General features: G+C 36.5%; 1 protein-coding gene across 1 annotated transcript in view; it reads right to left on the bottom strand.

The window, feature by feature from the left end:
* CNTN5 (contactin 5) overlaps window positions 1–23,047 on the bottom strand; it is a gene marked incomplete at its 5' end in the record, with an annotated part of 58,901 nt that overhangs the window by 7,339 nt on the left and 28,515 nt on the right. Inside the window, 5 exons of the mRNA XM_009999412.1 lie at window positions 3,385–3,494; window positions 10,028–10,262; window positions 12,489–12,559; window positions 21,926–22,075; window positions 22,497–22,655. Of these exons, the coding sequence (XP_009997714.1) occupies window positions 3,385–3,494; window positions 10,028–10,262; window positions 12,489–12,559; window positions 21,926–22,075; window positions 22,497–22,655 (725 nt within the window). The remainder of the gene's footprint in view (window positions 1–3,384; window positions 3,495–10,027; window positions 10,263–12,488; window positions 12,560–21,925; window positions 22,076–22,496; window positions 22,656–23,047) is intronic.

The raw sequence follows: 23,047 nt of genomic DNA, 5'->3' as shown, positions 1-23,047 counted from the left end.
TGTGCTATAAAACCCTGCATATAATCTTCAGGATTTTGCAGGAGTCTGAATTAGCATATGAGTAACTTTTCAGGCAAAACTGACTCATATATAAAACTACCCAATTGCTAGTTTTCTGTTTGGGAAAATTCATTAATTCCAAAAGTGAAGTTTGGTAAATCAGTATTCAGACTGGCTAAGCATTAATTCCTCTCTTTTCTGTCTTGCTTTACCAGACTGATAGAAACATCCATATATTTTTTTCTAAATTATTTCAAGGTATACTTCACTAAATTAAAATACTCCATATTCCAGTACCTTGTAGACATTTATTTTTTTTGTTCCATTACAAAAACAGATAACATACACCTAAGAAACAGCAAAAACTCTTGCATATTTTTCTTTGAAAAGTCAGAATATAACATAAAGAATGTATTATATCAAGTAATCCTCACTGAAAATGGCATTCAAGATTTTCTACTTTTTATACTGGTTTTTTTGGTTGCAAGTTGATCTTTTGATTAGGTTAGTCAATCTCCTACCCCTTGTGGGAATTCCAATGTAAAATACATGAGTTTGAGATTTATACTTAAGTGTTAGCCTTGGTTTTCTGGACAAGAATAATAATAAAAAAAAACAAACGCAAAACTTTTTTCCAGCCAGTAATTCTTTCCTTTTTCCTTTCCTACCAGTCATGAGTGACAAAGAAAATACTACCTGGAGCTGAAGTAGATTTTGTAACAATTCAGGTTACGGATTCTAAACATGTATGTTCAAGTATGAACTGCACTATATTCGCCTACCATTATGACAAAGTTTTCAATCTACTTCTGCTTTATCAGAGTGTAGCTCACACATATTTATTTAGCAAGGTCAAGTGGACAGCTGACAAATCTTTACTGAAGTCAGGGATAGTATGTGCTTTGGCAGATGCAAATTTGTACAGCAAACAGTGCATAAAACTCAAGACATAACAGTTAACACTGCCTTTTAGGGATGACAACGTGACATTGGACAATTTACTTGTCCTTTAATTACTCCTTAGTACAAAGCTCAAATAGGGCTGGATTTAAAGTGGGTCATTGCAAACTTGTCTATATGTAGTAAATATCCTGTCACTTTTGTTTATTAAAGCCTGAGCACAAAAAAATAGCCTTCCTTTTATAACACTGCTAAAAGGCCAGGAAATGTGAAGAACGTGTAGGTGGTTGTCACTGCTGCAGTGACCAGAGGCAGAATACAAATTGAGACATGAAAACAGAGTGGCTAGTCAGATTATTTTACATTCCATTTGAAATGAAGGCAACATTTTATTTGTGGTCCACAATAATTCTATATTAGGTAAAAATGTTAAGAAACAGACACATAATTAATCTTTTTATCAAAGTCACTGGATGTCTGTAAATTATCTGTTTGCTATTTGTAGATTAAGGGAGTGTTATGGGCTATGTTCTGCACTGTACTACATAGGAAAAAAAATTTCAAAATCAGTTTTTAAATTAAAAAAGTATTCACAGAAGCTGAAGAAAGTGAACGATATGGAGAGCATAATGCTGATCCCTACTTGTGGGGTTTTTTTGAGGGGAGTTTAGCCCCAGTGTCTTCACAGAATGTTAGAATCACAGAATCACAGAGTTTTAGGGGTTGGAAGGGACTTTGAAAGATCATCTAGTCCAACCTTGCTGCCAGAGCAGGATCCCCTAGAGTAGGTTGCACAGAAATGCATCCACATGGGTTTTGAATGTCTCCAGAGAAGGAGAGTCCACAACCTCTCTGGGCATCCTGTTCCAGTGCTCTGTCACCCTCACAGTGAAAAAGGTTTACCTCTTGTTTATGTGGAACCTCCTGTGCTCCAGCTTGCACCCATTGTCTCTTGTCCTATCACTGGGCATCACTGAGAAGAGCCTGGCACCATCCTCCTGACACTCACCCCTCCGTCTCCTCTTATCCAAGCTAAAGAGGCCCAGCTCCCTCAGCCTTTCCTCATAAGGGAGATGTCCCACTCCCTTCATCATCTTTGTGGCTCTGCACTGGACTCCTTGCTGGACAACCATTGATATATAGAGTCCTTCCTTTTTGCACTGAGGTGATGCATTAAAGAGAAACCGCCAGTATGTTAGCAAAATTGGACTGATAGTCAGGACAGAGGTAAAAACATATTTAATGTAAGGAAGAAGTGGGGATAAAGTACAAGAGAGTTTGCAAAGTTCAACACGGAGACATATATGGGAAAGAGACCTGGACAAATGAGTGACCCGAGAGGGCCACAACATGCTTCACAGCCTGCTTGGACTGGAGAGCACCACTGAACTACTTAAGTATCAAGAAGCTACAGCAAATTAGGTAAACAAGTACTAACTAGCTGTGTCTAAGCTGTGGGGTGAACATGCTGCCCTGGTGAAGGCCTCCCAGCCTGAGGCTCTCTGCTGGATGGAGTGGTGGCTGTGTTGCTGCCTGGGCACCTACTTTTCCTTCCTAAGGCCATCAACCCCCGGGTGTTTTCCAGACATGTTGCCAGGGAGACACTCTGTGATAGTAAGACACAAGATGTCTTTAGACATCCTTATTACTGGTATCTGCCTCAGATCTACATGTTTACCCTCTTCCCATTGTTACTGTAGAGAACTGCAAAAGAGTCAGCTCACTCTGAGGAGGATTAAAGGAAGTCAAATAACCTGCACCCCAAAATCAGTAAATTGAGTCTAGCTGAGGTAATTCGTGAAGAGCAGCATAGCCTGAAACACAAGGTTAGGATTGGTCATGTTGGCCAGCCCTAAGGATAGGTTTATTCCTAGATCCAGTCAGTTCCTGGAGGTCTGGATTGTAACTGGATCCAAAGCTACAGCTGGATCCAAAACTGTGAGAAGGTCCATTGTTAGGGCTGGATCTCTTTACCAAGTCAGGAAGGTCTGTCTCTAGATAGACCTTAATTTGTGGACAGTGTGGCCATGGCTTTCCCTCCTGACATCCCACCTTCTGCAATGTGTCCAGCAGATGTACCCTGGCCATTGTGGGAGGAGAGCGCAGGGACAGCGAAGGCTCCCTCCTTTCCATGCACTTGTTGCTCTTTGTAAATAACACATTTGAACTGGTCACTCAGAACTGGGAACAGTCAATACCTAGTCTTTCCCAGCCTGTGAAAGAGACATGCTGGGTCACTTGCAGTTCTTTCATCTCTTTTTGAAGTGTCAGAAGGATGTCATAAGAAGGAGTGTTGAACATTTTTCAAGCACAAATAAATAAAAGATGCACTGGTGCTACAGCTGTGACCGTTGTTCTACAGCTAGTCACAGGTATGCTAAAACAAGCATAATTTCTATTGAAGTTTCACTACTGCACATATTAGCAGAATGCAATGCTAGCAAAAGCAACAAGACTTCTCATTATGATATTCTGTGTTCATACCTCGAATCCCTGCGGTCTTCCTAGGCTTTCTTTAATATGTTTCCACACAACAAGAATCTCTGATACAGACAAACTCGTAGCTTTGACATCGATGGGAGCAGCAGTGGGCTCTGTATTAAGAAAAATTGAAACAATAAACCTCTACTGTAACAACCTGTATTTATCAAAAACACTCAATTTGAAACTGTCATTTACTTCCTTTATTCTACCTTAATACTCACCAGAAGGAAAGACATTGCGGAGAACACGAAAAACTGAACAAGATGAAGAGATTTTTATTGCTGTATTTTTTTATTTATGTCATGCTACATCAATATCTCATCACTAATGACAGGCACAGCAAAGTGTGACAGAATTTCTTGTTTACAATTTAAAATACCCCAAACTTCAATACTTCCAAAGGCCTGCCTCCCTCCACGCATGTCTTCATACACCTTGATTAATAACTTCAGCACTAAATGGAGCATTTATCTCTTCCTGGCCTTTTGGTGCCATTCTGTCTGCTCAGGATGAGCAATACCTGGCTAGGGTGCTCAGTCAGTCCTGTCCTGGCTTTATACTGAGAAAGAAGTGATGCCCAGAGCTGTAATGAATTGCTATGTAAAATAAATTTTTAGGACTATGTTATTAAGTCCTTGAAGTCACAGGCACTAGTGTTTGGGTGTCTGGGACATGCCATATCTCTGTTGTGAAGTATTTACTGTTTCGGGCTTGGGATGAATACTTTTTTAAAGAAGGCATTAGGACTTAGGATTTGTACCTCTGATTACCTGTGCTGTTCATTGGCCATATGTTTATGTTTCTTTCTTCATGCTATTTATAGGACATCCTGCAGTCCTGATCTCCTGGTTATTTGGAGCAGAGGACCCTCTCTGCCCTCCAACCACAGTGGTGTCTTTCAGTGTTTCTGGGGTATGGCCAGGGTGCATGCTGAAAGCTTAGAGCTCCAGGATGCTTTACATATCGCACCTGCCCAAAAATGTTGCCACAAGCACACTTTTTTCACACATTCATATCATTGAAGATTTTACAGTGGTCTCACTTCTTATAGTGGTTGGGAATTCACAGGCCACAACAAGCAATTGAGCATACCACCAATCTGTATCACCAGTGTGTGATGGAAAGTGAAGAATGTCCAAAAATTGTCACACATCAAACTGAGACATGAGTTAAGGAAACACTTAGGATTTCTTTCTTTATTACCTAAATATTACTGAAAATTTGCTAAAGACAAGGTATGGAGACAAGGCTTGAGCACACAATAGTGACATTTCTCCACTATTCTTGAGTTGTTCATTTGCTCAGCAAAAGTATGAGTTCACATTTGCCTGCAGTCAGAGCCTGTGATTTCTTCCTTGGCCTAATGTCCCTCATTACGATTCTAATACGTTGATCTGCTTTTGAAGAGCAAGCAGAGGTCTTGACTTTTATGTTATAGGGAAGCACATCAAATAACTTTCTAAAGAATGTTTTTGGGGGCTCATTTAACAGGGTTACAGAAAAGAAGTTTCCTTATGGAACAGTCTGAATTAAAAAGATACATTTTTCTCAGTGATCAAACCACCTTAGTAAGATGCCTAATATCAGTCTTGACTCATTAACTACCCTCCTTTCTCTGATCATATTGCAGGCATTGCTCTGGCACTGCTGGTCTACACTTTTCTCTGACATGGCTTGTATGATTTCTTCATCCTTTTTGATGTCAGACTTTTAATGTTTGCAGCTCTTTTTGATCTTCTTTTTATTTACTTCTAAAGAGAAGCATTTCTGATGTGATGCAAAATGGTGTTCACCAACAATAAGTATATCTAATAAGTGTGAAATATATATATGGAACTTCTTAGGTAACTAAGAATTAAAAAAAATATTTCCAAGAAAAAATGAAATACTCCTCTGAATTCAATACAAGAATTGTGCTATGGAGAAATATATTCCTCATAAGATTATTTTCTGTTCAATCATTACACTGTGCTTTCTATTTTATGTACTACTGAGATTTGTGTGACAAAAGCTCTTTTCTAGTTTTTGTATTATTGCAGCAATTATGTTGTTGTCAGAAAAGATGTAGTGGGATAAAAAATGTAAGATGTATGCGAAGTGTTGTTTGGCAGCCTTTACACTTTCTATAAATGTAGACATAACATTCTCTTCATAGCATTCACTAGGCGTGGTTTATGTATTGCTCAGAATAGAAACAGAATATTTTCTGATTTATTTTTAAAAACTGTTTTCAACAAATTGAGTCAAAATAGTTTGAATTTTTTTATGAGAAGAAATATATATATATATTTTAACATATCCAGATGTTATTCACTGCAGTTTCATTGATACTGGACATTGAGAAAATAAATTGTCAGCAAAAGAACAGAAATTAGGTATTTAGGAATAAGGTATATTATTATTATGACTGTCTGAAAGTTTATGGAGGCTAGATTTTTTATTGGTTCAGGTAAGAGGACAATACAGTTTCTGCTGATATAATACAGTTCGTGGTTCACTCCAATGTCATGCTTTATGCTGTGTGTCTCAAACTAATGCTAAATTTGAAAGGTTCATTAGGTTTTTCTATAATGGTCACTGATGTTATAATAATATCACTTTCTTAATATATTGGTATTATACTAAACCTCTTGGGGGGAAAAAAAAAGGGCCAATGTCTTTAATGATTCCTGTAATATTCCCTGATTGAATTAAAGAGGCAGCACAGCAGGTTCTCAAAAGGCTGTGTGCAATGTCCGTGGAACGTTGTCTTTCCATGTGCCATAGTCACAGTTTAAGGAAACATGTTCAATCTCTAGGTCTTTGGGATGGCTAAAATAAAGCAGAAAACTAATTGCATTGATCTGATGTTCAATCATCTGAATGAATCCTGAATTTTCATACAGGCAAGAGAAAGAAGAGGTAGCTACTAGCCCTCATTGGGTTATCCCTATCTATGAGCGTAAATTGATATGTTTTTCTGAAATATTAATCCTTAAAGATTTCTGCATGATCTACCTTAAAAAGCAAGTTCAAGGGTCTATTCATGTTTATGTTGTTTTAACTTTCCCATGTAGCAGAGTCTCCTCATCCAATCACTTAATAACCCATTCACTTCTCATTTTGACTCCAGAAAGAAATTTTACACAGTTCTCTAATTGAAAATCTGAGCTCTTGTTTGAAGTTAAGAACCTCAGTCTGGGTAATTGCATTATGACTCCAGGCAATTTCACATAGCTGAGACTTTGGGACTTTGGCCAGTACACATGACTGAGATAATTCCTTACTCCAGAAAAATCTACAAAAGAGATCTATCAGAAGGAAAATCATTAGGAGTTTTCCTTCTTGTTTCTGTCCCTGATTTGAGGGCTTCAACAGATTTGTGGGGGCATGGCTGCCTGTAGGATGAGACTTTCTCCAGAATCTTGCATCAGATTTCCAAAAAAACAAAAATGAGAAGACTCATTTTTTCCTGGATAGGCGTTCTGACTTCTCACTTTTCCTTGAGTCCTTTCTATTTTCACCTTCTTTCTGACCATCTGCAAAGTATCTTTGCATATGACTTTAAACCAGAGAAAAACTGGAAGGATGAGGAAATGAGCTGGCAGTGAAGCAGTGATCAGTTCCGCAGTGCTCACCTCTTCCCTAAACCTCTTTTAGTGGTGAAATACCCTTACTTTTCAGGTAGGGCTTCTGGAGCCTGCTCACTTAATGCTGCTTTCCTTCATGCTTGCTCATGGCAAACATTGCTCTACAGTTCTCTTCATGAAATAATCTTTGTACAGTGTCATGTGGAAATAAGGAGCAGAAAGGAAAGGGCAATTAATTTTTTTTATTTAAATAAGAGCACAGGGTGAAAAGTCAGGGGAGATGGGCCCAGCCAGAGTAATCTTTTGCTTTGCAGTATCTTGTTTAATACCACATGATCCACTAGCTGGCCTGATGCCAAACTTCTTAAAGTTTTGAAGGCACAAGATTGCAAACCCTGTTACAGAACCCTTTGCCTTTCAGATAACTGAGGGCTTAGCCTCAATGAATTAGTACAAATCCATAAAAAGCAAAAACACAAACTGTGCAGCAGCATTACATCTTGTATGTGTTACGCAAGTACACCTGGGGTCCCTCAGGGGGTTTTAAACAGCAAGACAGGATCTTCAGGCTTTACATTGCACTGCTCAGGGCTCTCTTTTTTATATCTAGAAATTTTTAGTGCATTCATTACACTGTTTATCAAAATCATAGAACTTTCAATTTTTGTGAACATAATTTCTTCCAGTAACTGAAGTAGAAGAGATACCAAAACTAACAGAACGAAATTAACTGTATCTCCTATTGTGGCAATCATTAAAAAAACCAAACAAACCCAAACCTTTATAAAAGATCTAATTAATCTTGAAGCCAGTTGGGTTCCCTCTTTTTCCCAGAAGCTTATTTCTAGTTCCTTTTATACGCTTATCTATTTCTATATTACATGCATTCCAAGTTATATTTATTCTTGTGCTGATAAGCTGTGTCTATACTTGTGAACTATACAAGGATAGGCTGACAAGACACCAGCCTGTGCTGACAAGACACCATGCAGCTGTCCATAGTATGAAATAAATAGTTAGCATGATCCATTGTGAAGTATTGACTCAGTATTGCTGCCCCAAAATATGCCCAGAAATCTGCTGGTGCCTCGCAAGGGATTGGTTCTCAGGTGGTTTATGGATGCAGCCACAGTCTGGAGAGTGACACTGTTCAAAGTGCATGAACTCTTTTTGGCCAGGTGGCCTCAAGGATAACAGATAAAGGCTGGCTTGTTTTATTTGCTAAAATAAAACGTTTCATCATTGTCCTTTATCTTTAAAAGCTCTTAATCCTTGTTTTTACTATTGTTCATCCATTGAATATCTTTAATAGCAATACATTATTTACTTTAATTTTTTTCCTGTCTTTTACACTTAATTCTTACAAAATCTTTTTTTCACCTTAATTTTTGTGAATACTTGTGTTATTCTTATCCTTTTCATTATTTGGCTTTTATTTTGGATAATTTGTACTTACTATGAATATATTTTAGTGGTTTTAGTCTAGATCCTCAGATGTAGTGTACTGCTTTAGAAGTGTACCATTTCTTGCAGTATAAAATTCAGGCAAATTTTATACTTTTGGTTCAGAGACATTCCAAAACACTTTCATTTCTAGTCTTGACTGTTAATTCTAGCTTATTGAATAATTTCCTGTCATCTAACGAAGATTTGTTCCACTGTTATTTTTTATTATCAGGTTTTCTAGTGTCTTAATTATCCATCAGAACAAGACTATAGTACCATTATCTCTTCTCAGTTAGTCAGTACTGGATAAAGAATCTGCTAGTTACCACAGCCAGAACATAAGGTCATTAGTCATATTTACTGTTGAAAATACTGTCAGCAACTAATTCTCTCATAAATAACAGTGTTCTTTAATATTTATCTAAAATTAGAAAGGTCTTTCTCAGCATCCAAATTTATCAGGGCCATCAGCAGCTGACCTCTAGTTTATATTCTAGTTTCTTTAAATGCTCTTTTTGGAAATTACATGGAAGCCAAGGGTATTCTGTTTTATCCAGACATTGGTTTGGTATTTCCTGATATGCTATCTCATTGTCAGCGTGTTATAAATTCTAACTATTTTTGCTATTTTGTCATTCATATGTAGTCCATACTTTGTCTTGTCAAGCTTGCTAAAGCAAGTCTACTTGATCATCATTTTTCTTGCTATCATACCTTTACACTCTCACATTTTCTTCTCCATCGCTATATTTCCGATTTTCCCTGTTATCCTTCTAAAAGGTGGAACACAAACAAATTACTGGAACTGCTTTTAGCTAAAATAGCATTTCTAACCTCTGCAATTACTATAAGAGAGTAGCAGTAAATAATCTCTCCTACATCGTGATTCCAAAATTACACATTTGTTGTGGGCTAATATGGAATAACTTTTAATGTTTTCCAGCTTCACATGAAATACTATTATCTTCACACTACGTTTTTGTAGAAATAGAATGAAATTCCTCCCATGGGTACTAGGATAATACTTTTATTTTAACAGGAGACAGTAGGATAACTTAAAGATAGTACTCAACTACAAGACTTCCAGTAATGGAGCTGCTCAAAATATTATTTTGGATAACATTTATTACGCTTTTGTGTGTATGGCAGTTTCCATACACTGGCTCCCTTCAGTACAGAACAACTTATTTTGATACATTCTGTGCACCTTTAGTATTCATTAACCAGGTAACAAACATTCACAAGAGAATTTATTTAGACTTCTAGGTGTGATTAACCCATCAAAAAAAAACAGGTCATAAAACATTAGAAAATATTAACCTGCCTTTACTCATTTTTAGAACAGAACAGTTTAGATTATAGACCACAGATCTGATATTAGGGACGAATCTTTTTTTTTTGTTAGGACCAATGTGACTTGAAATCTACTCCTAAGCTTTGTCACTTGTTTTCTGGGTAAACTTGGCAAGTTAGTTCACCTTCTCTGTGAAACATGGCTGCTGTTACTTAGCAATTCTGCAAGGAATTTTGAAATTTAAGACTGAAAAACATGCTATAATAGAACACACTACATGAAAAATATCTTAATATAGCTCATAACATACAAGTTAACTTCACGTTGAACTCACCTCCTTCAGCTGAGCAGATGACCACAACAGGACTGAAGGGACCATCTCCTTTGTTGTTGTAAACACCAACTTTCACCTCAAAAGGAGTCAGAGGTGGCACACTCTCATCTCTGTAGATGAACTTGGAGGCATCTGAAGATGTCACCATTTTTTCCTTCCAGCCACGTGTTCCATTGGGTCTGAAGGCTACAATGTATCCAAATCCTTCTCCACTCTGAAATTCTTCTGATACTGGCTAAAAAAATAAAGGTCAGATAATGATCAGACCTGGTTTTACAAATTTAGAAAGGAGTCACTAAGTGGCTGACCACAAACTGGCTGCTTGTGTGAGGGTCATATCTTGGAGTTGCAGTATAGGATTTTACTTATCATGTCTGGGAACACATAGGGACAATTTCCTTTGAAGAGAAGAAAAGAGGGTTTCTCTACATCTAATCACCATAGTTAAGTCACTGTTCTAGGATTGAACAAGTTCTTGAGGTCAGATAGATTTTTTCTCGTGTATGTCCCACTTTATGGTTAATGCTTTAATCAGTGATTTATTAGTAGAAGAGCCCCTTCCAGTGATCTTTGTTAAAAATATAGAGCAACATATTGTTAAGGCCTCCTAAATTATGATGTGAGACTACAGTCACTACTAAGGTGAGACTCTCTTGGGCTTTAGGTGGCAGCCTGCCTAATTTCTTTACCCAAATGGGATGTCAAGACTCAGGGATTTAAGTGTAGGGTTTGATTTGAGACTTCAGGATATAATGCTCTAACTTGCAAACTGAGTCTTGGTGAAGAAAAAAAATAATAATCTCACTTGCTTTTCTCTTCTCAGAGGATCTGTGAAATTAGCCACTTAAATTAGGACACATCTGCCAGAAGTGGGCAGTCAGCAAAGGGATTTTTCTGTTGAGAGGCTGAGCACTGCAAAAACTAAATCTTACACTTGGAGCTCAAGGAATGGAATTGTTCATGCTAATTTACTGCCTACATTTCTTATAAAGCCAATGGACCAGTTTAGGAATTAGGTTATGTTTAACAGCTGTCAGCATATTAGGCCTATGGGAAATGCCAAAAATACGGTGTCTAAAGTCACTCTCTTGAAGTGTTCATCCTGGATCTGTAGCCAACAAACAGGAGAATCAGAACATGGGCACAGGGGACACCGAATCCTTTCCCCTCCACATTGCAGGTGAATGTCTTATCAGCAGACACCTCACTTGTAGAAACCATTTTCTACTTATCCTTCCAAAGCAGTGAACTGCACAATCAAGAAAAAAACAAACAACAAAACTTTGCAAAGGCAGAGGAGACAAAAACAAACAAACAAAAGCCTTGGAGCCTTGCATTTCTTCGCAATACTTACAGATTTAGCAGTAGACAGCTGCAAAAAAAAAAAAACCCAATCTGAAATACAAGAGACGTAGCAGAACCCTTGGATTTCATGGCAAATGCTAAATACACAGTCTGTGAATTAAAGCTGTGTGAATAAAATTCTGTTTGAACCTATTGACTCTAATTCAGCAGACTTCTCAGTATTGCTTCAGACTTGAAAGAAATTTGTTGAATTTCTGTTGGTGCTCCAAGTCCAATAAGACTTTTTTAGATCCTGCAAAAGCACAGACTGACTGTTCAGGATATGTGCTAACTTGCTCTGTTCTTGTACACTGTGTTTGTATCCTATGGAAGTACAGTGACTAAACCAGACAGCATACTAATCTCTAGTGAGTTGTTGGAGTGTTATCCAGTATGCTAGGATTAGTTCTTTAGCTTAAATTTCAATACTTACTTTTAATTGCATATTTTTGTATTTTATGCTCGATCTTTTTACCATTTCTTAAAGAGAGATGCTGACTATTATTAGAAATTGTAGCAATCTTTCAAACTAATAAAACTAAATAAAAAATACGAATAAACTAATAAACTAATAAAACTAATAAAAAAATGTAAGTATGCCCACAATTAAGTTTGACACAGATGAAATACCATGATGTTCTTTTGATCTTAATTCGATATTTTTTTTTTTTTTTGGTAAAGAGATATGTGAAACACTACTGTGCTGAAAGTATTAACCCTAGGAAGAACAGCACTAGTTATTGATGGAAAATGTGTTAATCAGAAATGAACAGGAACAATCAACATTTTCTGCCTTAATGGTAGTTTGAATTCCTTAGCTGTAAGTGAAGAAGCTTCAGGTGGATTTTGTGGAAAAAATGTCAAAATATCAATCCAAGCTGTAGATCCGGAAGAAAAGGCTGAGGAATTAGTACATATTTGGAGCTGCTGCTAGGTGGGTTAGATTTAAACATAATGCCCTCTACTCAAACCACATGAAAATGAACATTACTTTGAAAACTAGAGCATATTTTGTCTTGCCAAAATTTGCTGTAAGGAAACCCCAATACAGTACTTTTTTCTTTGCACTCAAAGAAGCAAAACCAAAACCAAACCTTTAATCAGAGAAGTCCCTTACCTCCCATGCTATTACTAATTCATGTCGCCTTCCGCTTCTGCCACTTACATTAGCTGGAGGTGTCTTTGGAACTGTGAGTGAAAAGGAAAGAAAATAAAAACAAAATATAATGTCCAAGCTATTGAAGTTGTCCCCATAGCAGTAAGTTGCAGCAGAAGAATCACAGAATCACAAGAGGCTGTTAAATCAGAATAGAAATAACAAACATAGCACTCTGTGGTAAAGAAAATTTGCTCAAGTTTCATTTCAGAGAATTTCACAGTTGGTAAATGCAAACAAAGCATAAACTGAAAAGAAAAATAATGGAATAAGAAGCTGCTCAAGCACAATTTGTTCTGCATATTAGTAAAACTTCAAAGTACAGATCAACTTAGAGATAAAATATGACGTATCTTGGTAATATTTGTATTTTTCAAACTGAAAACTCAAAATCAAATCCAAGGGGATTGTGTCTTAGGACACAAGTACTGCATCTTTACTACTTCTCAGATCATTAGTGATTTCTAAAGTTTTAGGTCTTATAAATTTCTTCTCATATGCTTTACCAGAGAACCAATTCTCAGAAATTATAAAGTAACTATTCTTAAACACCCCTTATAATTTCCTGCAAATTGCTGGAAGTAGTACTATGCACAGTTCTTTAAAAATTGAGATCATTATTGTACCTTTAATAGCACATACAAGGAGACGATGAAATTATTTCAGAGAAATTATAACTATCATCATCAATGAGAACTAGGTTATCATATTTTGTAAAACTTCAGAAATCTTAATTGTTCCACTGGAATGTTACGATTTCTTTTACCTTGCAGTGCGTCTAAGGAAGCTTCTAAAATGACTGATGTCTTGAGCTTGTAATGCCTGCATTCTTTATTTTATTAAATATGTCTTAAGATACAAACTTTCTCTTATTCTTTACAAAAGCACACAGGTCATTGGTAGAAATATACTGTAAGGCATTAACTGTTAAGGCCTTACAGCATGCTGTTTAGCTTCTTTATTGAGTAGCATTGTGCCTTTGAACAATACAAAGAAAAATAAATATAAATAAATGTACACAGTCTTCTCTATTTCTCATATTGATCATTAACAGCTTAAGTTCAATGAAAGCACAGTTTTTACTAGATCCTGGAAGTTCAAATGCAATTTCAGAATTCATTTGTGTAGTGGCTTCTTGAACTCTGAATTATCCTTTAAAGAACATAAGCCCAATTCTGGTTTGCTTTCTTTTTGGTGGTGGGGTATTTTGTGTTTGTTTGTTTGTTTGTTTATTTGTTTTCCTCATAAATGATGCAAACCCATAAAACTTATTAATGTCTTCTGATTTACACTTTTGGAAATGAAATAAGAGCCCTTTTATCTGTGGTTCATAGCGGACTGATAGGGGAGATTTCTAATATGCGAAATATCTCTCTCCAACAAAGCTGCAGTCATCTGGCAAACATGATGACTTCATCTTTTGTCTGCCAGGCTCCTTCTTCAGTGAATGCAGAGCTTTGGAGTGGTTCATCCCATCCAAAGACAACTGTTTAAACAATGGGGAGGATTGTTCAGAGTCTACTGACTAGCGACATGAGCTTGTTTAAACTAAGATCTAATCTTTACATGGCAAAAAAATTACTCAAATTTTCCTTTCAGAAACAGAATTATACAATATTGAATGGTGAGGGATTGTCCTCTGGTTAAAAAAAAAAACAAGCACCCCAAACCAAAAAATAGTCAGTATGTGATGCTGGGATGAATGTTCTACAGTGAAAAGATGCAGGCGAAGGATCATCTGCCAGTCAACTAACACGCAAATATAATGATGCCTTCTCTAACAAAGCAGATTAAAACCATGTTTAGCACCCATTTTTCTCTTGATTTCCAGGACAAGAGTTTGTCTTAAATTTATGTGGGGACAAATCGGCCTTCAGCAATAGGACAAGGAATAATGGTTTTATACTAAAAGACATTAGATTTAGATAAGACATAAGGAAGAATTTTCTTGCGATAAGGGTAGTGAAACACTGGAACACGTTGCCAAAGTTAAAGGTCAGGTTGGATGGGGCTCTGAGAAACCTGGTCTAGTTGAAGATCTTCTGTCTCACTGCAGCAGGGTTGAACCAGATGACCTTTAAAAGTCCTTTCCAACACAGACTGTTCTATAATTCTATATAAATTCTATGTAATTTTTTTTTTGTTTATTCTTAGACTGTAATAAATGAAAATGAAGATTTTAGTTAGTTGCCACATTATTGATGAAAGAGTATGCTATACTCCTTTGAAACATCCAAAATGATGGACTTATTTAACCAGCAGTGTTCTCTTTCTAAACTTTTCTTGTTAACAGCTTTGCAGAGGGAAGCCCTATTTAAATGAGTAAATGTTAAAAGAATAAAACTGTCAATATGAAGGATTTCTTTTCCATCAAACTATAAAGTGCATGTACACAGCAAAACTATCTCAATTGAATAACCACTAAAACAATAAGTATGTCAAAGGATTAAATATCCTTTGCACCACAGCAAAGAAGAATACACACAGAGGGCAACATTTTGAAATGACTGAATCTTAAATGAAGAAAACTATGAAAATATATATTTTTTTCCATGTTCCAAGATTAATTATTAGCAACCCTTTTAGCAGCGTCACCTTTATATCAATGTTATATCTGAATTTACCTACTCATAGGCTAAATTTATTGCCATGCAATTAGTGACTTCCCGATCTCTAAGTTGTTAATTCTTGGCAGTGACGCTCATGGAGATGCACTTATCCAAGGATGATGCACTTACTCAAGGATGATGACTAAACTTAGTTCCTGGATACACAATCCATGTGCTTGGGGTACAAGGACATCAGGTCCTCTTTTCTTTAGTGTTTATCAAAACAGAGAAATTCACTATTGTTTATTCTAAATAAATACACTCCAAGTAGTAGCAAACAGATCTTTGTTGTGTTGATATAATAAGAAGATAAGAGAATGTCACCTACTGGAAAATGGATCACTCCATGGCTTAACAGTGGTCTCTAGGATCATAAAATGTGACTATACTTAGCTTGATTGTATGTCTGCAATTCTGATCAAAGCCTTCTTATTAGCCCCTTTGCCAGCTACCTATTCTCACTTGTCTCCTGGTTTATTAAAACTAAACTGGGATAAGGTCAACTCTTCTTTTTGTTTCTTCTTCCACTGGTAAGGTTGGGAGTTAAATACCAAGTCTCTCTGCCTTTCCAGTAATGAGAACAACAAAAAGCACTGAAAAATGTGTTCTGAAAGACACCGTAACCAGATGTGGGTCACAGTAAATAATGACACACATTGATGTTGTTTAAAGCAAACAAACAGAAATCTTGAAATGCCTTTGCCAGGGAGTTGATCTGAACAGAAACAACAGGAAAACAGTTCTCGATTTTCATAGAAGTAGTGTGATATGCCAAAAATGAAAGAGAAATTAAACACTATTGAAACTTACCTCCCCTAAATCAAACAACCCTCTCCCCTTATTTTCCTCAAGAACAGGCACAAAGAATGTAGTCCTCAGCAGCCCTATGAAGCATTTGACAGTATGCTTAAAATATAAATGAAGCAAAGGTGCTATGGAAAAGTAAAGTTTATACATGAAGCCATGGCCATTTAAAAAATAATTCATATCTTACTATTACAAGTTAAAATACATGATAAGCAGTAGTTTTTGCTTAGGACAAAACATATGCACAGAACTGGTGTTGCTAAGGGCTTTTTGTATGGGTGCAGTGGTTATAAAGTGCTGAAGAATGCCAACAATGCCACCTACATATATTAGATCTGTATTTAAGTGTAAAGTTAGGGGAAGCTTTTGGAAGTGGCAGATAATTGCATAGCTATGAAACCATGAACATTTGGGGCAGATGTTAGCTTTCCTTAAAAAGTTCTACTGTGTCCATTATTTGGAAAACTACTCTGTGCTTTTGGGTGCTTAAATTAGGTTTTTATTTTCGAGTTTTAAAAATCTCTTTTGGCTACTCACTTTTGGGCAAAATTTCATTTTTGACATGATAACAAATGAAAAACAGACACTTGTTTTTAAAAAGTATGTATTAGTTGAATTTTACTTCAGTTTTATTTAAAAATAAAAAAAACATACCAGAAAGACAAATGACAGTATTTTGTTTCACATTGACAGAGATTTAAAAGGGTTTTTTTTCCAAAATTATTGCTTTACTTCTAATTTGTTAAAGAAAACAAAGAAAATGTAAGTTTTGTTTAAAATCCGTTTTATTCTCCCCATTTTTTACTTCAGTTGAGGTAACTGAAAAAATCTTGTAAAGTGCTCCGTCTCTAAATTCTTCTCCTTATTGAAAGGAGAATAAAATGTCACATTGAACCTGGAGAAACTGAATTTGAAAAACAGTTTATCCTCTTTTTAACATTCCAATCTTGTAAAGAAATTTGAAAAATGTGATTGAATGAATAATTAATAATTTTAAAATATTTATGTTTTGTCTTTTTTCAAGGAAATCTCAAATGACTTTTTTATATTTCTGTGTGTTTTGTTTATTACAAAGAGAAATGACAGATTCTGCATTTTGTAGCGTCTTAATTTTTCTGCAGAAAAAAAGTTTTTAGCAGCCAAGATTATAACTGATTAGTGTGTTATTGCTTTAGAAACATGTAGCTAGATTTAAACCCTATCCTTTAACTTTGCAACCTGAATAGATGAGATAGAAGAAAGGGACAGAGAAGAAAGAACCTTACTGACCTGTTTTTAGGGTTCAAAATGCTAGCATGACCTGCCTAAATTGACAGTTTTTGATAATCAATTGAGTCCAGATTTCCTCAATCTCAGTTCTATAATTACAAGCTTTCTCTCACTCTGCTTGAATCCTGTATTAACAAAGATATTTTCCACATGGAAATCTTCTGTATGAATTCTGAAACATCTTGTCAAATAAAGCAAAATTAAACAAATTGTTGATATTGTTATACCTTTTTGGGAGATGAATTATTAAACTTGGCTTTACTCCTTAAGAAAAGTTTTGCTCAAGATACAATTGCATTTATCTATATCTTTTAGAGCTTTTTATATCTTTTAAGATAGAGAAGTAGTCTGAAAATCAACTAACTCTTCTGAGCTGTGGAAAAGGTATGACTGGGCAAAAGATTTCTCAGCTGCTCAACAGAACTTTTTAATGTGAGGACTAAAACAACAACACATCCAGCAGGTTGGTTTCTTTTTCTGCTTGATTGTTTTCCTCTATATATCTATGTTGATATTTATATATCTATGTCAATATCTATATATCTACATATCTATATCTCCTGCAGTACACAACTGGGAAATAGAGGGATGTTAAATGAAAAGCCTTTCACTGTGTGAAAGGGGCAGCCCTCAAGTTCTTGCCCTCCTAGGAAAAAAATTCACATCTCATCTCTTCAGGAATGACATGCTATCAGAAGCATATGGGGCTCTGAGCAACCCAGTCTAGTGGGAGGTGTCCCTGCCTATGCAAGGGGCTTGGAACTAGATGATCTTTAAGGTCCCTTCCAACCCAAGCCATTCTATGATTCTATGATACACCTTATTCAGCTACTGGAAAGCAAAGATGCCCCAAGTGGTCTTAGGTTCTGCATTTCTGTTGTTATTATTTCCTCCGTATTTTTAATATTTGTCATTTAATAAGAGAAAAATACAGTTCTGTTCACTGATAGTAGTGTCATGCGTGGCTGTGGGACTCCAAATTAATAGCTTACGAATCATCACACGTAGGACTGAAACCTCAAATGCTGTGGCATATATGCCAGAGACCCAATTCTTAGCTCTCCTGTTACGTCTTGTTCTAGCACGCACATTCAGATCCTTTGTCAATATATGCTGCATATTAGTTTCAGCCTGCAATATTGTGTGTTAGTAGCCTTTTTTTTTTTTTTTTTTTCCCTGAACATACCCATGCAATCAATGACTGCTATCTACTTTACCTTCTCTTATTTTTTTTTTTCTATGGAAAAGCACTTTTTCTACAAAGGATTTAATAGTCCAGGTAATCATCTGCAAATGTCAATGATACAGCAGGTTATTAATTTTTTTTCAAGAGCAATAGTTATGATAGTGGGAAAAGCTGAAACTTCTTTTGTACAGGTCGCAAACAAATAAAACAACACCACCACCAAAAGAAACCCTAAAACAAAGCCAGTCTAAAACACATAACTTTTTTCCTGAGAGAGAGGCATTTCTTGTTATGCTATGAAGGAATTCTGGCTGAGAATAACAGTGACTTAATGGAAAATAAGGACTTATTAAGAATAAAGCCTTTGTACAATCTGCTACTAATAGAGTGCACTATATTGTTACCTCATAAAATTAAGTTTGCATGCATGATTAGCAGGTTAAACTTTGCTTCTACTCAATTTCTCTCTCCCCATGTTTCCCCATGAATAGATAATGTAATTGATGCTTTGCCCCCAGGCTTCGAATGCCCGACTGCCTTAGTGGAATGCCAGAAATGTTTAAATTCACATTACTGGCTCTTTTCACCTTGTGGACCTGTAAAATATGTATCAAGACTAGACCTGACAGAAATGCAACAGCTGGCTATAAGTTAGATGTGCCAGAAAATTGCAGTATTATCCATTCTGATGAAAGCAGCTATGAAAAGCAATCATGTTAACTAAATATTAACTAAGTAACAAGATTAGGGTTTAATTAGAAAATTAAAGCAAGTGAAAACTTGTTTATTATTCTGTTGATTTCCTTACACCATCCCAAGTATTGCTTCCATGGGTATTTTTAGATAATGGATTAACATAAAATGTTGTTACCATCTTGGGGAAGAAGTGATAAAATAAGTGAGGTGTGGGGAGAGAAAAAGACTTCAGTCTCCAGTCAAATTATCTTGTGCCATTAAATTAAAGATGTTGATTTCCACTTAAGTATAAAATACTGGAAGTAGAATCACACATTTGCTGTCTCTGTGTGTTGCCCACATAGCTGTCATTCAGCCTTGTGCATCCCAGCTCTCATCTGAGATGAGCCACAGTTACTCTGTCTGTTGGAAGACTGATATTTCTGGAATTTTACCAAGTGCAGGGGGAGCCTATTTTCAGTTCTGGGGCTCATATGACATCACAGCAAATAGCCAGATTACTCTGCCTGGGCCATAAGTAGAGAGGCTGGTGCTTTTTTTTTTCCTAAGTATAATGTCCTCTCGCATACATGAATTAAAAAATATATTAGAACGAGAGCCCACATTAATAGAGATTTTCCCTTGAAGCTTTCAAATGAAAAAATAGTAATGGATTCTGAAAAATAATAGATCACTGGATAATACACAAAGATAGATAGTAATGTGCAGATTTGGAAATCCATAGAATAAACTTAATGAAAGCTGTTGCTACCTTTCCTGTCTCTTTGACTTTGGCATCTGAACACTATTGCCAAAGGTGATAATTCACATGGTTACTGTAAAAGCTGGGTCAGAAGACAGAGCTGAACAGGCTCTGAACTTCAGGAATGTCTGGAGGCCAGGAAAAATTCTTAATGGAACAAAGTCTGTAGCATCTGAAACTTCAGTGATAAAGTTATCGAGCTTCACATTGTGGGGTGCTTGCAGAAGATGAGGAGGACAGATGGAAAGCTAGCATCCTACCACATGCATGAATGGGAATCAAATCACTTCAGTGCAGTTCTGTGATTGCACAGTGAAATTTAAATCAGATACAGTTATTTAAAGAAAAAAAAGAAAAAAAAAAGGAAAAAAAATGTCTTACAACAACTGTAGATAGTTTTGTTAGGCCTCTTCTGAAATGGTGCATTCAATTCTGGTTGCCACAGCAAGAAATACACTGATCAACTACAGCAAGTTCAATGAACGTCACTGGCATAGTAGGGCTGGAACACTTGCCTTTTGAGGAGAGGCCTGGGGAGCTGGGCTTGTTCAGCCTGAAGCAAAATGGATTTGGGGGACCTAACAGCAGCTCCCCAGTGCCTACAGGGAGGTGTCTGGGGAGACAAATCCAGACTCTTCATAGTGGTGCAGGTGGGAGGGCAAGAGACAATGATCATAAGCTAAAATAGGGGGAGTTCTGGCTGGATATATTGAAAGATCAAACACAATGAGATCAGTTAACTGCTGGCACAGATTGCCAGAGAGGATGTGCAGTCTCCCTTCTTGGAGGTTACAAAGTCTCAAATGTGCAAAGATCTGAGTAACCTGCTCTGAAGTCAGTTTACCCAGCGCTGATCAGGAAGCTGGACTAGAGTTCTTCCAAGACCTCCTAGAGCCCCAATTATTCAGTTGGTTCAGTTGGAACTGTCTAATAAAAAATGCCTCAAGATTCCTACTGTGAGTCTTTATGGGTGGCATATACACAGAGCAATGAACTATGGAGCTGAGACACAAGATTAACATATCTTACAATATAATAATTTTATTTAAGAATTAGAGAGGCAGACACATTTTGACATTGCCATTTGTAATTCTTATAATCTCTCTGAATCAGAAAACAAAGTGAAACACAACTGCTGTATTCATGCAGAATATTTACAACTACAAAATCAGTTATACTTTCAAATTCAAGTGGAATCTTTTAATTTTTTATTATTCTTATTATAATAAACCACTTGCAAATTATTCAGCTGAAGAAGCATTTAAAAAAACCCCAAAACTCTCTAAGTCTCCTAAATAACAAAGAAGAATGAAGAATAACCTAGAAGTGTTTTGAGGTATAGTCCTCTTCTGAGGCTTGTTCAAACCCTACATCTATCTCTTTCTGTCTCTTGAAACCTTTCTTTCTAGCAGCCTAGGAGTTTTTTCCAGATTCTCAATCCTTTGTTATTCTCCTTCATTCTGCCTAAGTTACTGTTAATGATTCCAAACTTTCCAAGACCACTGCAATTTTCAAGGGAACCCAAACAACACTTCTCCTGGGCTCCCACAGTACCATCCTAGTCAGAAATACAATTATTATTTTTTTTAAATGTGATAAGAATTCATGGTAGAGTATGTATGACAAATGAGCACAGATGAAAAGTTATTTAAAATTAAGCAGTTTCCCATGGCTTCCCTATCTTGCTGTAAACACTCTATGCACCTTCAAGGAGAGACTTTACGAAGAATAAGGGGGGAAAAGTTGCTTGGAAGGAGTTGTGTGGAGACTGAGAAGCAGCCTAAAGTCAAAGAGTGATGAAAGCCTGCCAAAGGGCAGACAGCAATGGTTTAAGTATAAGATGAAGAGTAAGGCAGGCTGGATTGAGTAAGATAGCAGAGAATGTGTTTATTTGAAATTTCTGTAAATTAAACAATATTCCAGTAATTTAAAAAAACTGGCTCCCCATTACAAAGAATATCACCCTGTAACAGTGATGACTGAACACACAAGATGTGTAGCAGGGAGAACTGAATAGTTATATTAATGTATTAAAGTAGTTCTTGTTTCTGATAGTCCTGGAAAATTAACCTCTTTATCCTCTTCTTACCTGCTTCATTGGTTCTGATCACCCGTGATGGTGTACTAGGGTCTCCGGTCCCGATTTTATTGGTTGCTACAACTCTGAACTCATACTCCACCCAAGGGTTCAGTTCAACAGCCATAGCAGACTCCATGTCACCACTTATCACATCTGGAACTGCAGAAAAAGAAATGGGAAGGTCACTCAGAAGTCTGCAGCTCACATGCAGTTTCTCAACGGCAAGTAGTATTTGTGATACATTATGGCTATTAGAAATGAGAAACATCAAGGATCTAATATGTCAGAAATCACAGATAGGTTTTTGGCACTGTGGTACTCCTGAAAAAACACAGGTGGAAGGGTAAAGGGAAGAGCTTTCTGCTTATTCACGGATGCATCATGGTAGGTGTCTCTGTGTTGTCCTTTCGGAGCTGTTGCTAAGTAACGAAGAAGGAATGAAAAAAAGAAAAAAAAATCAGTGTTTTTAATTTATCATTGTTCTCTTAAGAGCATCTGTTCCTGCAGTTGCTGGTGGTTATTATTGCTATGAGTAGGAGTTTTGAATAGTCTACTTGTGCTGTTTGAAAGTTTTTCTCACCTGTTTTTACGGTCTGCCAGCCAAGAGAAAATGGACTGCGTGCTTGTAGGTTGTAGAGAGAGATAGGGCTGTGATTATCTGCCCCAGGACTCCAGGAAAGTGTTGCTGTGGTGTCTGTAATTTCCTCCACTATTACAACCCCTGGGGGACCAGGAGCACCTAGAAATAAAGTGGAATAATCAAACAGAACACACCATAATTGCAGATGAACAGCAATAATACAGGAGATGCATTCTGTAGGGAGCCGGTGGAGTTCAATATCCATCAAACATAAGGGTTAAAATGCATACAACTACATCACAGAGATATCTAATCTTCATGATTTCTGCTGTTAAACTGTGTTTGTTTTTTAGTCTTTAAATGTTACACAGGTGACTATCAACCAACATGTCAGAGTAACAGCAGAAGAACTAGAAATATAAACCAATTAAAAAAAATCCTCTGTTATCATGGTTCTGAACCTAAAATTAAAGGGAAAATAGAGAAATTTTAAGAAGCAACCAGGTTAGACTGAACAGTCACAATCACATCTGCTCTTTATGTGAGACTTG

Source organism: Chaetura pelagica, unplaced genomic scaffold (genome assembly GCF_000747805.2).
Source record: "Chaetura pelagica isolate M959 unplaced genomic scaffold, ChaPel_1.0 scaffold85, whole genome shotgun sequence".
In the NCBI taxonomy this organism is placed as follows: domain Eukaryota; kingdom Metazoa; phylum Chordata; class Aves; order Apodiformes; family Apodidae; genus Chaetura; species Chaetura pelagica.
This window is presented reverse-complemented; position numbering and strand designations above follow the sequence as displayed.